Consider the following 16698-nt stretch of genomic DNA (forward strand, 5'->3'; position numbering starts at 1 on the left):
TGGTGTCGTTGAATCTTAATGGACTTAACAATATTTAAAAAAGAGATTAAGCCCTAAACTAAATTTAGAAAAGAAAAGATGCGGGTTATTCTTTTGCAAGAGACACATCTATCGCAAGAGGAACACGCAAAGTTTAAGACGTTCGACTGTAGGAATTCATTTTCCAGTTCCTTTGGACAAAAGCACAAGAGCGGTGTGGCGATATTGATTTCCAACACGATAAAGTTTGAACTGATCAAGGAAATTGGTGATGAGGAGGGAAGATACATCATGATAAAGGGTAAATTAGAAAATCAACTATTGACAGTGTTCAATGTGTATGACCCTCCAGAGAGAAGAAAAGTACTTTCTTAAAACATATTTGATCTTATAAATTTGGAAACAGAAGGGACATTGATGTGTGGTGGGGACTTTAACGTGGTATTGAATTATAAACTAAACACAACAAGTGGGAAGGGAAGCATAAAACAAATTAATAGGTTCTTGGGAAATCTGACACAAGACACAATACAAAGAGACGATGAGTACCTTTAAAGTACTGTTAGCGGCAAGTTAAAAAGCAGTTACAAGATTATGGTATAAAGTGGAACCACCGACTGAAGAGCAGTGGATGTGGAAGAGATATTTGTAATGGAGAAATTTATAAACTGAGATTACAAGAGGCACAATTTAATGAAAATAAGAGGACACCACCACCGCTGGACAATAAAGACACTGACATAAGGATAACTGCTCGATGATGTATGTATGTTACACCCTGACAGTGTAATTGTAGAAGGAAAGTTTCAATAAAACATAAGTTAAAAAAATAATACTAATAATTGTAAATTAATATATAAAAAAGAAATGTGAACTGGAAACCACTGGAATGGAACGGGGCCAGGGGAGGGTGACCTCTAGTGGACGAATGTTTTTAAACAGCAGAGACAAAAAATGAAGTGGAAAATAAAAGAACAGATCCAATCAGAAAAATGAATTCTGTTTGAAAATGTTTGTAGACCCATCTCAGCCTGCAGAATCATTTCTCTTCTATTTCAGATAAAACTCATCATCATCATCATCATCATCATCATCATCTGATGTGGTCCATAATGTAACAGACCGAAACAGAAGAGAAACATCTTTAAAGAAACAAACAAGTCAAGTTCGTCATCATCTGTGAACGCTTCAGTCAGTATTTATTATGACCACTACAGGAAAAAGACTACATGCAGTAAAAATATATTCTACTACTTCGAAACATAAATGAACTGTAGATTATTGACTCTGGCTGGAGTGTTTATATCGAAAGATAATTAACTGATAAGAATCTTAATTAACTAATGACCGTTTTGATTTGAACTGTTTATTTTTACACGTCAACATTTATCAAAAAAACATTAACCGTCTGACATTAACGTTTATTTGAGGGAAACAACAAAAAGAACACTGAATCTAAATCTGTGTCGGAAATGAAAAATCTTTCTCAGACACACAAAAATTAATCATCTCTCACATTTTAATGTGATTTTATTACATTATTTATTTTTGACACATCTTTATTGTTTTTATTTATAAACAACTTCTTCAGTGTTTCCATGCAGACGGACTTCTCGAAGCAGGTCGCTGATTGGCTGCAGAGTTTCTCTCCTCTCATTGGTTTATTTGTCCTTCAGTCAGAGTTCTCAGTGATGTGGATTGGTCAGTAGCTGTTTAGGCCCCGCCCCCTGACTCCGTGCGGATGTCGGTTATGTCCCTGTGTGTGTATGTGTGTGTGTGAGAGAGAGAGAGAGAGAGTGTTGAGACAGTCTCTCCCCCTCTGTAACTTTATAAACCCTAGTGAACCGGATCACAGCGGCTCACCTGAACTCTGCAGACCCTGACCCGGGATCCAGACCCTCCGGACCGCCTCACACACACGCCTGTACCCCCCTGAAGCCGGAGACCCGGTCCCTACAGCTCCGCGGGGCCCGGCCAGCAGCGGCGGGACCAGATGGAGCCTGCTCCCGCGAAGACGAAGCCTGCGGGCCGGCTGCTGGTGTCCACCCAGCTGGACGCTAAAGACGAGCTGGAGGAGGTAAGGCAACCGATCTGAACCGGGCCACGGAGCGGGTCTGATCCGGGTTTAACACGGATTTGTAGACGGGTGTCAGCGTGGAGAGAGTGAGGGTACAAAGAGGGAGATGGACCCGGGTCTGTGGAGCTGCACACAGGCTAGCAGGCTAGTTAGCATGGTTAGCAGAGGGTTAGCATGGTTAGCATGGTGTGTTGCTGTGTGTAAACAGGCTGATGGTGTGTTAAACCTGCAGTGTGGGACAGGTGAGGCTGTCTCAGGTGTTCGTAAGACGTCACAGAGCGGGTTTAAAGTCCCACAGCTGACCGACTGTTAGCCTAGCATGCTAATCCTACGTAAACATATGGAGAAGAGCAAAAAGTGACAGGTGCGCATGCGCCGTGCTCGTGTTTCACATGTCAAAAAGTAAAGTGAGATACTGAGAGTCAGACTGAGGTTAAAGAGTTAAAGTCAACTCAGTCCAAAAAAACTTTATTTACACTCTGAACAACAACAGACATGTTTACAAACAGACGTCACAGCGTTAATTAGATTTAAACGATACATATCAGATATATCAGCTTCAGTTATCAGGAACTCAGCTGATCTCAGAACAGTAATTTAAAGTTATTGTTGCTCTGATCAGTTCAAATGATCTTATAAAGGAGAAATCTGTATGTCCTAAATCACAAAATGACCGTGATGTGTCATCGATGATTAAAGAAACAACCACACGCTGTCATACAGAGTCCAGAGAACCACTGAGCAGAGGAGGAGAGACAGTTTTTATTTCTGTCTTTTTGTGGAGTGTTGGCTGTGCAGAGATGTGTGTGTGTGTGTGTGTGTGTGTGTGTGTGTGTGTGATCCTGTAAATGGCGTCACAGTCAGGCTGCACAGGATAAAATAAACATTTTGTGATTATTTTGACTGAAATGCATTATGGTTAATATGTTTTTTTTGTTGTTGTTGTTGCTGTTTTTACTAAAAAAAAAAACCTAATCATGATGATGTGATGTTTGTTGGAGTCTGAATCTAACAAACATGTTTTATTTCATGTGGAGAAAAAGATTTTTAGTCTGCAGATCTATAATGATGTTTGTCAGAGTTTTCCTTTTTCAGAAACTTCTGATCTGGTCTGTGATTTGGACGTTGTACTTGGTGTGGTTTTGTGATTTGTAGGGCTGGATATTGATACAGATTTTTATTACTGCAGAAGGACTAACCTCTGACCTGGTGAATTATTAATAATATTAATGTTTACATTAAGAATTGACCTCAAAGCCGTGACATTAATCATGTCCTTTTTTTTTCACGTGAGACTAATAGGGTTTAAACTGCAGGTGTATCTGTAGGAGAAAAGACTGATTTTGTTTTTTATGAATCGATATCAGACCAAGCAAAGGAAAATCATTCCAAATTGATGAATCCAGCTCGAGCGATTTACATGATATTGTGATTAATTGTGCAGCTTTACTTTACAGATCAGATTTCATCCAAAGTTCAGGATGTCAAACAGCTGCTTCTTCCTAAATCTGTCAGGACAAGTCTCCCAGTGAGACACTTCAGACGTTAATGTCACATGAGAGGTCGCTCTGTCAGACTTGGATCTGATTCAGGGTCACATGAGAAAGTGAATTCAAAGATCAGATTGCAGGTGATTTGTGTCGTTCACACTGTCATTAATAAAAACTGATCTGAGCACATTTGTGACACTTCATTGTGTTTTGTCTGCTGCTCGTCCACTGATCACAGGGTCGGTGTATAATGTCCACCTCTGTCTGTCCACAGTCTTTGACTTAAACTGCTACATTTACCTTCCAGGTGTGTGTTTACTGTCTGCTGCTCTCTGATTGGCTCTGATAAACACTCAGTTTACTGCAGACTGATGAGTTTGAGTTGTCTCTGCAGGTAAACTCACCTCAGTGTGTGTTTCTAATGTGTGTGTGTGTGTGTGTGTGTGTGTGTGTGTGTGTGTGTGTGTGTGTGTGTGTGTGTGTGCGTGCACAGAGATTGGAGCGTTGTGTTGGAATCGTCCAGTCATTGACCAATGGGCTGTCAGAGAGAGAGGCCAACGACGCCCTCACCGCCAACGTAAGAAACACAACACACACGACATCTGATCCTACAAACACTACAGTTCATATAGTGACAGTGAAGTACTGCAGTTTATATTACTGCAAATACAACAAGAGACAAACTGAGAGTACCACAGTAAAGACAGATGATACTGAATCAGAATAATACTGCAGTACTGCAGCAGTAAAACTTCACATGTAAACAGACACTATTAAAGGTTTATTTCACAGTTTTCTCTCATGTTTCTGTCTACAAATAGGCAAACAAAGTGATCGACAAGCTCGAGCTGCAACAATTTATTGATTTCTAAATTATTTGTCAGTTATTTTGACAATTAATTAATCGGTTTGAGTTCTTTTTAATTTAAAAAAGTCCATATTCTCTGATTTGAGGACGTCATCTTGGACTTTGATCAACATTTTATGAACCAAACAACTCATTGATTATTGAGGAAATTGTTGCCAGATTGATCTGTAGTTGAAACGTGTTTGGACTTCTGTTTCAACTGACAGGTGTGACAGGATTCATTCATTCATTCATTGGTTTGAGTCATTTTTAGCTGGACTGCAGCAAAGTGTCACCATTGGTCAGTGGAGTGTTGGATCCTCCCCATTGGCTGTTGCTCTTTCAGGATGAACTGTGTCATCAGTCCTCAATCACGTCCTCAGGAACAGTGTTCAGTGTTGATGTTTCGCTTCATCTGCCTGGTCCGACAGGTGGTTCAGAAAAATACCAAGTCCATTTTTAACAGCCGATACACAAACACAATGAACCTGGACTCTGACAGCCAATCAGAACACAGGATTATCTGTGGTCATGCATAAACACTGACAGGAAACCTGTTTCTCTGTGATGTGACTTCCTGTTACCTGTCCTCCAGGTGTGTAAAGGTCAGCAGCAGCATGAGGAGGTGTGTCTGGGTCTGTTCACTCTGGTCCTCACAGAACCCAGCCAGGCCCAGAGGGTGAGACGCCTCCCCCATCATCATCATCATCATCATCATCATCATCATCATCATCATCATTATTAATGTGTGACATCACTGTGACGTCACTGACTCTGTGTGTGTGTGTGTGTGTGTGTGACCAGTGTTACAGAGACCTGACTCTGGTCAACAGAGACGGGATGAACGTGATCCTGGTGAAGATCAACCAGATCCTGATGGAGAAGTTCCTCAAACTGCAGGACGTGCCCCGAACACAGGTGATCAATACACACAGCTATTGATTATTGTCATTACTGAATCATCTGTTGATCCTTTTCCTCATTAAACAGCTGATCCTGTCTCAGTCTTGTCACTGTAAAAATAATTAATCGTTAGTTGCAGCTATGATAATAATAATAATAATAATAATAATAATGATAATAATAATAATGATAATAATAATAATGATGTTTAAGGATAAATTAAAATGTGACATTAATGAACATGTTGATGTGTGTGTCCACAGCTGGTGTGGTTGGTCAGAGAGCTGGTGAAGAGCGGCATGATGGGAGCTGATGGCGTCGTCATGACGCTGCTGAAACAGATTGCAGGTCACACACACACACACACACACAGTATACACACAGCTGTGTCCACATGTTGTCATGTGTGTAACATGTTTCCGTCCTGTGTGTTGACGTCCAGGTGGAGACATCTCCACTAAGAACCTGTGGTTGGCTGAGAGCGTCCTCGACATCCTGCTGGACCAGAAGTACGTTTTTTTATCAACACAGGTGGTCCTTGTGATTGGTTGACAGTTTGCTCTGCCTCCTGAGCCACGGTCACCCCGAGCAGTGACGTCTTCAGGACGGACACAGCTGGACATTAATATCTTCACATTTCTGTCCCTGTGTGCAGGGAGTGGGTGTTGAAGAGCGGGATGCTGATCGCCATGTCGGTCTACACCTACCTCCGACTGATCGTCGACCACGGAGCACCGAACCTGCTGACTCTGCGTCAGAAAGAGGTCGACTTCTGCATCAGCATGCTGAGGGAGAAGGTGAGGAGGGAGGAGGAGGGAGGGGAGGAGGAGGAGGGAGGAGGAGAGGAGGAGGAGAGGAGGAGGAGGAGAGGAGGAGGAGGAGAGGAGGAGGGAGGAGGGAGGGGAGGAGGAGAAGAGGAGGGAGGAGAGGAGCAGAGGAGGAGAAGAGGAGGGAGGAGGGAGGGGAGGAGGAGAGGAGGAGGAGGGAGGAGAGGAGAGGAGGAGGGAGGAGAGGAGGAGGAGGAGAGGAGGAGGGAGGAGAGGAGGAGGGAGGAGGGAGGGGAGGAGGAGAAGAGGAGGGGGAGGAGAGGAGGAGAGGAGGAGGAGGAGGAGGGAGGAGGAGGAGAAGAGGAGGAGGGAGGGGAGGAGGAGGGAGGGGAGGAGGAGGAGGGGAGGAGGAGGAGAGGAGGAGGGAGGAGGGAGGGGAGGAGGAGAAGAGGAGGGAGGAGAGGAGCAGAGGAGGGAGGAGAGGAGGAGGGAGGGGAGGAGGAGAGGAGGAGGGAGGAGAGGAGCAGAGGAGGAGAGGAGGAGGGAGGAGAGGAGGAGGGAGGGGAGGAGAGAGGAGGAGGGAGGAGAGGAGGAGGGAGGAGGAGAGGAGGAAGAGGGAGGGGAGGAGGAGAGGAGGAGGGAGGAGAGGAGGAGGAGGGAGGGGAGGAGGAGAGGAGGAGGAGGGAGGAGGGGAGGAGGAGAAGAAGAGGAGGGAGAAGAGGAGGAGGGAGGGGAGGAGAGGGGAGGAGAGGAGGAGGGAGGGTAGGAGGAGAGGAGGAGGAGGGAGGGGAGGAGGAGAGGAGGAGGAGAGAGGAGAGAGGAGGGAGGAGCAGGGAGGAGAGGAGGAGGGAGGAGAGGAGGAGAGAGGAGGGAGGAGCAGGGAGGAGAGGAGGAGGGAGGAGAGGAGGAGGGAGGAGGGAGGAGAGGAGGAGGGAGGAGCAGGGAGGAGAGGAGCAGGGAGGAGAGGAGGAGGGAGGAGAGGAGGAGAGGAGCAGGGAGGAGAGGAGGAGGGAGGAGAGGAGGAGGGAGGAGGGAGGAGCAGGGAGGAGAGGAGGAGGGAGGAGAGGAGGAGGGAGGAGGGAGGAGCAGGGAGGAGAGGAGGAGGGAGGAGAGGAGGAGGAGGGAGGAGAGGAGGAGAGGAGCAGGGAGGAGGTGCTCCTGATTGTCCTGGTGGTTACAGTTTTAACCCCGTCTCTCTCTACAGTTCATGGACTGTCTGATCATCGGCAGAGATCTGGTCCGTCTGCTGCAGAACGTCGCTCGGATCCCAGAGATGGAACTGGTCTGGAAAGACCTGCTGCACAACCCACAGGTCCTCAGTCCTCAGTTCACAGGTGAGACTACACTACCCACAATCCTCACAGCTCAGACGGGAGTTACATACTGCAGTATTCTGACACATGCGTCAGTGTGTTGTGGATGTGTTGAAACATAAAGTGAAGCTCATTTTTTTTCGTATCACAGATACATACAGTGACACAGGTGTCTGTCAGTGAGCTGTGGCTCCGCCCACACAACTCTCTGCAAAGCCCCAACATACATTTCAATCTTTTACTGTAATTAAACACTTTTGACTTGTGCAAATGATTCAGTCTTTGCCTCACGTCACGTCTGTCACCAGACACAAACTGACCCAGATTCAGCTGACGGTGGACATGTTCCGTCTGTTTGAGGTGAATAAACACAAACGTTCCACAGTCAGATTCACAATAAAAGCTCACTCTGTTTTCTGTGTGAATCAGCTGGAGATGAGCCAAAGCTCAAGGACGAGCTAATTATCAGTGTTTGATGAAGCTTCTTGTCAAATTTCTGGTGTTAGTTTTTTGAACACGAATCAGTTCAGGATTTTGATGTTGATGGTTTGTTTTGTGTTCCAGGTGTTCTCCAGCTGCTGACAGCTCGGACCTCCAGGAAGTTCCTGGCCTGTCGTCTCACACCTGACATGGAGACCAAACTGCTGTTCATGACCTCACGGGTAACAACACACACACACACACACACACACACACACAGACCTCTGACCTGTCTGTCTCTGTCTTACCTGTCTTCAGGTGACCTCTGACCTGTCTGTCTGTCTCTGTCTTACCTGTCTTCAGGTGACCTCTGACCTGTCTGTCTCTGTCTTACCTGTCTTCAGGTGCGTTTCGGGCAGCAGAAGCGGTATCAGGACTGGTTCCAGAGACAATATCTGTCCACAGCAGAGAGCCAATCACTGCGCTGCGATCTCATTCGCTACATCTGTGGGGTGGTCCATCCGTCCAATGAGGTGCTGAGCTCTGACATCCTGCCACGCTGGGCCATCATTGGCTGGCTGCTCACCACCTGCACGGTAAGGGGGTGAGGCCTCAGACTGTCAGTCTCTGATTGTCTGTTATTATTAATAACCAGTAAATCAATCAATCTGTGTCTGCAGTCAAACGTTGCTGCCTCCAACGCCAAGCTGGCGCTCTTCTATGATTGGCTGTTCTTCAACCCTGAGAAAGACAGCATCATGAACATAGGTGAGACACACACACACACACACACCTGAAAACAAACTCTGAAACTTCAAAATGTCCTCACAGTGCAGACGTGTCCTCAGTATGAGGGTTTATCAACTGTCCTGTCAGAGACGCAGTGAAGGTCACACTGACACGCAGCAGATTTGTGCTTAAATCCAGAGAAAATTACATGGAGTTTGTTGTGAACAGTAACTTTCAGGCCTAGTAGGTGAACTACTGTAACTGATGAGCTAACTGCTAACGTGGTGCTACTCAGAGCTAACTGCTAACGTGGTGCTAATCAGAGCTAACTGCCAACGTGGTGCTAATCAGAGCTAACTGCTAACGTGGTGCTAATCAGAGCTTACTGCCAACGTGGTGCTAATCAGAGCTAACTGCCAACGTGGTGCTAATCAGAGCTAACTGCCAACGTGGTGCTAATCAGAGCTAACTGCCAACGTGGTGCTAATCAGAGCTAACTGCTAACGTGGTGCTAATCAGAGCTAACTGCTCTGTTTTCCTGTCATTTGTCTCCCTGCTGTTGATTTCTGTCATGAAACATAATTTTGGTTGTTTACAGCACAATAACCTCTGATTTAAACAAACAAACATTGAAAAGTTCTTCAGTTTGACTTTGAAAAGTTGGAGTCTCATATTGTTGTTGTTGTTATTGATCCTCTATTTGTGAATCAGAACCTGCCATCCTGGTGATGCATCATTCCATGAAACCTCATCCTGCCATTACTGCCACACTGCTGGACTTCATGTGCAGGGTAACACACACACACACACACACACACACACACACACAGACACACACACACGCACACACACACACACACACACACACACACACACACACACACACACACACACACACACACCGTTCACTCCGGACATGAAGCAGAGAACAAACCTGATGTTGATGCAGAGACGACACAAAGTGACTCTAAACAAACTGTCTTCTCCCCGTCTCCTCATCTCCTGTTCTTGTGTCCTCATCTCCTCTCCTTGTCTCCTTGTCTCCTTGTCTCCTGTCCTTGTTTCCTTCTCTCCTCAGATCATCCCTCACTTCTTTCCTCCATTGGAGTCTCAGGTCCGTCAGGGCGTCTTTAATTCGCTCACCTTCATCATGGAGAAGAGAGTGCTGGCGTAAGAGAACACACACACACACACACACACACACACACACACAGTGCTCACTCTGTCCAACATGTCCTAATTATTGATGATTGATTACTGTTTATTGATCTCTTAGTCACCTTGCTCCGCTGTTTGACAACCCAAAGCTGGACCGAGAGCTTCGATCGATGCTCAGAGAGAGATTCCCCGAGTTCTGCAGCTCGCCATCGCCCCCTACTGAGGGTGACACACACACACACACACACACCATACACATCATACACACAATAAGGCACACACATAATCATCATCATCATCATTATAAATTTTCATTGACGTGTAAAACAAAACTGTCCTGCAGTTAAGATGGAAGAAGCAGTTTCCATGGAGATGGACAACCACATGCTGGACAAGGAGGAGGGTTGCTATGACAACACAGAGGCAGCCTTCAGTGATGATGAGGAGGAGGTCAACAACAAAGGTAACGAAGGTCAAACTTATTTTAACCAGTTTAACTAAACAGGTATAAACTATTTCAAACCAGAATAAAACCAGTTTAAACCAGAATAACTAAATTTGTTTTAATAGTAATGAAGCCAGTTTACATTAGAATAAACCTGTTTATCTAAAAAAAACACAATAATAAACCAATTAAACCAGAGCAAACACAGTACAGATCACTAAAATCCAGAATATATAGTTTGAACCAGAATATACCAGTTTAAAACCAGAACAAACCAGTTTAAAGCAGAATGACAAGTGATCTTAGTGATATTGTACAAATTTAGTGAGAGTACTTACCTAAAAAACTCACTTTAAACCAGACCAGTTGAACCAGAACAAACATGTTTAAAATAAACCACTTTTATCCAGAATAAATTAGTTTTAAGTGGAATTTATGCCTGTGAATATTCTCATTCATCCAGGTCATAGTTGTTTAGGGCATTAAATCGATCGCAGCTGGACGTTTCTCCTCTCATCCGAGCAGGTTTCATCACTTCATGTTCATCAGACTAGACAGGACTCTAGTCTGATGAAGATGAATATTTATCCTCTAAGAGAGGCCGCCTCCAGACCAGGAATGGTTTCACTCCCTAATGTGAGGCCTAACGACAGTCGATGGGTGGAAGTGGAATTTACAGGTTTAAACTGGGAAGTGACCAGTTTAAAGCCCGTTTTAAACCACAATTATCCATTTTATACAGAGTATGAACAGTTTAAACCAGAACAAGAACTGATTTTTCTGGTAATGAACCATTAAGAATAAAGAGGTTTACATTGTGCAATCAGAACAGATCCAGTTTGATCCAGTTTACAGTTCCAGCTGGTCCTACCTGCTGCAGGTGAGACTGTGCACTGATGACATCACTCTGCTGTCTGACCAATCACTGTGCAGGAAAGAAGAGGGAGTTCAGGTTCCATCCAATCAAAGAGGCCGTGATGGAGGAGCCTGCTGACATCACACCCTGGCTCGACCAATTAGACGACACCATGAAGGAGAAGGTCCAGCAGCTGCAGAAGACCAGGTGAGACACCCCCTACAGTCCTCGACATGATGATGATGGTGATGATGGTGATGATGATGGTGGTGATGGTGATGATGGTGGTGATGATGGTGGTGATGATGACGATGATGACGATGATGATGATGATGATGATGACGATGGTGTGTCCTCCTCGTCCTCCTCAGTGACACAGAGACTCAGTGTGAGGTGATGCAGGAGATCGTGGATCTGATCCTGGAGGTGAGTTTTCACTCTCAAAGAGAGACCAGGATCTTCTCTGTTCTACTCTGGACTCTACTGGACTCTGCTATATTCTGCTGTTGTCTCAGGAGGACTTTGACACGGAGCAGATGTCCGCTCTGGCTTCCTGTCTGGCTGAACTGTTCAAAGATCATTTCAGAGGAGACGTCCTGCCGGAGGAGATCACCGAGGAGTAAGACTGGTTATCTGAAAAATCTGATCAACGTTTCTAACCGACTTTAAACACAACCTCACCTGTCTGTCTGTCTGTCTGTCTGTCTGTCTGTCTGTCTGTCCCTCAGGTCTCTGGAGGAGTCCATCTCAAAGCCGGTGTGTCTGGTGTTCAGGAACCTGTGTACCATGCAGGAGGACAACAGTGGGTTCTCCGTTCTACTCGACATGTTGGCCGAGTTCTACCAGAAACAACCCAAGATCGGATATCACCTGCTGTACTACCTCAAAGCCAGGTGACCTTTTCTTTTTCAGTTTTATATTTTCATCTGTTGATCATTTTCTCTATTGATTGATTGATTAGTTGTTTGATCTGTAAAACATCAGAAAATGATGAGAAATTAAACTTGTCAATTGAAAAATAGGTCCAAACAAAACAAACCTGTTTTCATATGTTTGGACCTATTTTTCAACTAGTGATCAATCTGGCAATAATTTTTCCAATAATCAATTAGTTGTTTGGCCCATAAGATGTCTTGTTTTGTCCACAACTCAAAGAAACCAGAAAAAAATACATTTAAGAAGCTGGAACCGGAGGAATTAATTCAATAATCAATCAATAATGTGTTTACAGTAAAGCGGCAAACGGTAAGATGATGCTGTATGAGTCGTTCGCTCAGGCGACGGCACTCGGCGACCTGCACACATGTCTGATGATGGACATGAAGGCGTGTCAGGAGGACGATGTCCGGCTGCTCTGCTACCTCACCCCCTCCATATACACTGAGGTACACACACACACACGCACAGAGGTATATACACACACAGAGGTATACACACACACACACACACACACACAGAGGTACACACACACAGAGGTACACACACGCACAGAGGTATATATACACACACACACACGCACAGAGGTACACACACACAGAGGTATACACACACACAGAGGTATACACACACACACACACACACACAGAGGTACACACACACAGAGGTATACACACACACAGAGGTATACACACACACACACACACAGAGGTACACACACACACACGCACAGAGGTATATATACACACACACGCACACAGAGGTACACACACACACACACACACAGAGGTACACACACACACATGCACAGAGGTATATACACACACAGAGGTACACACACACACAGGTATACACACACACACACAGGTACACACACACACACACACACAGAGGTACACACACACACACGCACAGAGGTACACACACACACACACACACAAACTGAGGAACACACACACAGAGGTACACACACACACACACACACACACACTGAGGAACACACACACTGTGGAACACACACACTCGACGGTGTTGTCAGGTCTCAGGTCACATGACATGTCTCGTCCTCTGTGTGTTTCAGTTTCCTGATGAGACGTTGAGAAGCGGCGAGCTGCTCAACATGATCGTCGCTGTCATCGACTCCACACAGGTAACACCTCACTGATCAATACTCTTATCGATTAGCACCATGATTAGATATCAGCACCACCTGTGGAGCCTGATGGAGCTCCTGGTTCTCACCTGTTCTCTCTCCTGGTTCTCACCTGTTCTCTCTCCTGGTTCTCACCTGTTCTCTCTCCTGGTTCTCTCCTGTTCTCTCCTGGTTCTCACCTGTTCCCTCCTGGTTCTCACCTTTTCTCTCCTGGTTCTCACCTGTTCTCTCTCCTGTTGTCTCACCTGTTCTCTCCTGGTTCTCACCTTTTCTCTCCTGGTTCTCACCTGTTCTCTCCTGGTTCTCTCCTGTTCTCTCCTGGTTCTCACCTGTTCCCTCCTGGTTCTCACCTTTTCTCTCCTGGTTCTCACCTGTTCTCTCTCCTGGTTCTCTCTACGGTTCTCTCTGTGAACAGTTACAGGAGCTGATGTGTCATGTGATGATGGGGAACCTGGTGATGTTCAGGAAGGACTCGGTGCTCAACATCCTCAGTGAGACACACACACATTCTCACACTCATACCACACTGTGTTGGTGTTTGGACAGCAGTGGACACGTGTCCTCATGTTCTCCTGTCCTGTGTTTCAGTTCAGTCTCTGGACTGGGAGACCTTTGAGCAGTACAGTACCTGGCAGTTGTTCCTGGCTCACAGCATCCCTCTGGAGACCATCATCCCCATCCTGCAGCACCTCAAGTACAAAGGTGAGAACAGCTGAGACAGTGTCCACTCTGTGTCTGTCCCCTGTCCTCTGTCTGTCTCCCCTGACTGATGTGTTTTCTGTCTGTAGAACATCCGGAGGCCTTGTCCTGTCTGCTGCTGCAGCTGCGCAGAGAGAAGTACGACACATGATACAAAGAGTTTGTCCTTCTTCATGGTTCATGTCCCCTGTCCCTGTTAATGCCTCATTCTGTCTGTCTCTCTGTCTGTCCCAGGCCCAGTGAGGAGATGGTGAAGATGGTCCTGAGTCGTCCCTGTCACCCTGAAGACCAGTTCACCACCAGCATCCTGAGACACTGGGCGTCCAAATACGACGACACGCTGGGAGAACATATCAAGGCCCAGCTGATCAAGAACAACAACCAGCCACGCAAGAGACAGAGGTGAGGACATGCTGTCTGTCCACAGAGACAGAGGTGAGGACATGCTGTCTGTCCACAGAGACAGAGGTGAGGACATGCTGTCTGTCCACAGAGACAGAGGTGAAGACATGCTGTCTGTCCACAGAGACAGAGGTGAGGACATGCTGTCTGTCCACAGTGTGGTTAAAACGCGTCCTATCAGCACTGATGTTGGTGTAAAATGATATTAAAGGGATAGTTCAGTGGTTCTGTCCTCACCTGTCTGCTGACAGAAGGACAGGTTGAGTTGTTTAGTCCACAAAGTTTCACAGGAAAACAGAATCTCACAAACAGGAAGTGAACAGTGACCAGTTTTCAAACGTAAAACAACCATTAACTTCCTCTGTTCTGCTCGTCTGGTGTGGGGGCGGAGCTAGAATATGTCTTGATGTCACACTGGAGCCATATTTGTCCTAAAGATATTTAAACTAGAGAACATCAGCATCAGTAATGAGGAGAACACTGGTTCTTTAAGTAACCTGGTTCGTTTTGTTCACCTGCCTCATGATCAAACGTGTCTGTAGACCAGTAAATCGGTGAGACAGAGCGTCCTGTCTCTGGTCTGTCCAGTGGAGGAGACACACCCTCAGTGTCTCAGAGCAGAAGAAACACTCGTCTCTTCATGACTGTCAAACATAAATTAACATTTGTGGTAATTTCTGTTTCAAATTCAATCATTTAATTTTGTCTGTTTGATTCAAAACACGTTTCTGACAAACTGCAGAATAAAACGTTCCTTCAGGGACGTGATGTTCTCTTGATGTTCTCTTGATGACATCAGCAGATCATCAAATTCAGCAAGAAGACTTCAAATATCAATGTATCACATATCTGCTAAAGTCCAGCACCGTCCGTCCTGAGGTGTAACCAGGTGTGTCTCTCTGTCCTCAGTCTTCGTAGTTCCAGCAGTAAACTGGCTCAGCTGACCCTGGAACAGATCCTGGAGCACATGGACAACCTGAGACTGAGTCTGAGCAACACCAAGAACAACTGTGAGTCCACACACATACATATCTACAGAGTTGCTGATTATTGATCAGTATTGATTAACTGATTGTGTTTGTTTATCAGTCTTCACTCAGACTCCGATCCTTCAGGCTTTGCAACACGTTCAGGCAAGCTGTGATGAAGCTCACAAGATGAGGTACACACACACACACACACACACACACACACACACACACACACACACACACACAACATCACAGAAGGTGTTGATGATGTCACTTCCCGTCCCTGCAGGTTCAGTGACCTGTTCGCTCTGGCTGAGGAGTACGAGGACTCTCAGGCGAAGCCTCCAAAGTCTCGCCGTAAAGCTCCGGCCACTTCGCCACGCTCCAGGAAGGGAGCGGCTCCGCCCACAAACAATGAGGAGGAGAGCGCCTCTAGTAGCGCCTCGGTACGTACTGCACGCTGCACGCCACGTGTTCGATCCCAGAGTGACACAAACACTGTTCATCCAGTCCTGTAGGGGTTAATGTTGTGGTCATGTGATCTGAGCTGTAACCAACCAGCTCCGTGTCTGTCCTTGATGACATCAGCTGCATGTGATGGTCATGTGATCTGTGATGTAACTTGTGTCCCGTGTCTCTCAGGAGGAGGAAGACTCGAAGCCCAAAGCTCCGAAGAGGAAGAGGAAAGGCTCGTCGGCCGTCGGCTCCGACAGCGACTGACCGACGCTCTGACCAATCACACGCAAGCTGCCCGCAGAGACACTCAGCCAACCAGCCGCTCTGACTACTGGATGAGGCCCCGCCCCCTCCCTATGACACGCACTGACCGCCATGGGAGGGGCGGGGCTCTGAGATGACGACGCAGACTTTAAATCCACGTGGTGAACTGACTTTCACGTGATGAGACTGTTTCCATGGAGATGAGGACTCAGAGGTGGCTCCCATGTGGCTGCTCTTCTGTGATGCACCGGGAGCAGGAAACTATGAACTCTGGGAAACAAACAAACTGATTTTAATACAGACACGATGATGATGATGATCTGATACTGATGAAGATGAGTGCGGTTGTTTGTGGGAACTTCTCTCCTTTTTTCTCCTTTTTTTTTTCTTTTTTTTTGAGGGGGCGGGGTGTTTTTGGACTCTTATTGTGGAGGATCCTGACTTCCTGCTGTTTTTAGCAGCTCCTTCCTGTTTGTCTCGCTGCAGTAAAAGCTCTTGGTCTCTGAACATCATTTCAGAGAAAATTCTTCATATAAAAACTGATCTGGTTTGTTTCAGGTCGTCCTCTGTGTCTTCCTGGGGGGGCGGGGCATGGGAAGGGGGCGGGGTTAGTACAACATTTTTATCAAAGTGAAAAACATGAAAAATCCAAATGGAGTTTGGCGCGAGTCCGTCAGTTTCTGTTCAGATTCTCAGCAGCTCATCTCTCTCTTGGTGAAAAAATGAATTGAAAAGAGAAAAAAATTATTTACACAATAAACTAATATTTTAAAAGGAGAGATTTGAAGAGAAGAGAGAAAAGTAATTTAATCCGTGTATCAAAGTAAAAATGA

The 16698-nt window shown here is 46.0% G+C and overlaps 1 protein-coding gene across 2 annotated transcripts; it reads left to right on the top strand.

The window, feature by feature from the left end:
• Positions 1 to 1736: 1736 nt before the first annotated feature.
• ints3 (integrator complex subunit 3) lies at positions 1737 to 16104 on the top strand. 2 transcript variants are annotated; one of them, XM_084739563.1, is made up of 29 exons: positions 1737 to 2056; positions 4040 to 4123; positions 4989 to 5072; positions 5198 to 5311; positions 5560 to 5644; positions 5739 to 5805; positions 5952 to 6093; positions 7268 to 7397; positions 7941 to 8038; positions 8201 to 8392; positions 8477 to 8564; positions 9237 to 9316; positions 9604 to 9695; positions 9802 to 9908; positions 10027 to 10146; positions 11062 to 11191; positions 11356 to 11410; positions 11500 to 11603; positions 11713 to 11877; positions 12216 to 12369; positions 13002 to 13070; positions 13489 to 13564; positions 13662 to 13775; positions 13862 to 13910; positions 14007 to 14174; positions 15084 to 15184; positions 15264 to 15336; positions 15435 to 15591; positions 15788 to 16104. In XM_084739563.1, the coding sequence occupies exons 1-29, from the start codon at positions 1973 to 1975 to the stop codon at positions 15863 to 15865; spliced, it is 3060 nt and encodes a 1019-aa protein (XP_084595689.1). In that variant the 5' UTR covers positions 1737 to 1972; the 3' UTR covers positions 15866 to 16104. The 2 variants fall into 2 exon arrangements, with proteins under 2 accessions (XP_084595689.1, XP_084595688.1); XM_084739562.1 differs by having other exon boundaries at positions 1738 to 2056; positions 15264 to 15591.
• Positions 16105 to 16698: the final 594 nt, after the last annotated feature.

This window comes from Lutjanus erythropterus, chromosome 16 (assembly GCF_056507025.1).
Source record: "Lutjanus erythropterus isolate fLutEry1 chromosome 16, fLutEry1.hap2, whole genome shotgun sequence".
In the NCBI taxonomy this organism is placed as follows: domain Eukaryota; kingdom Metazoa; phylum Chordata; class Actinopteri; order Lutjaniformes; family Lutjanidae; genus Lutjanus; species Lutjanus erythropterus.

Bases quoted from the DNA above. Each gene is read 5' to 3' on its own strand.
- ints3 (XM_084739562.1), top strand. From the start codon at position 1,973: ATGGAGCCTGCTCCCGCGAAGACGAAGCCTGCGGGCCGGCTGCTGGTG. The intron at 4,124-4,988 runs GTAAGAAACACA...CCTGTCCTCCAG, and splicing joins ACGACGCCCTCACCGCCAAC to GTGTGTAAAGGTCAGCAGCA. The intron at 13,911-14,006 runs GTACGACACATG...TGTCTGTCCCAG, and splicing joins CTGCAGCTGCGCAGAGAGAA to GCCCAGTGAGGAGATGGTGA.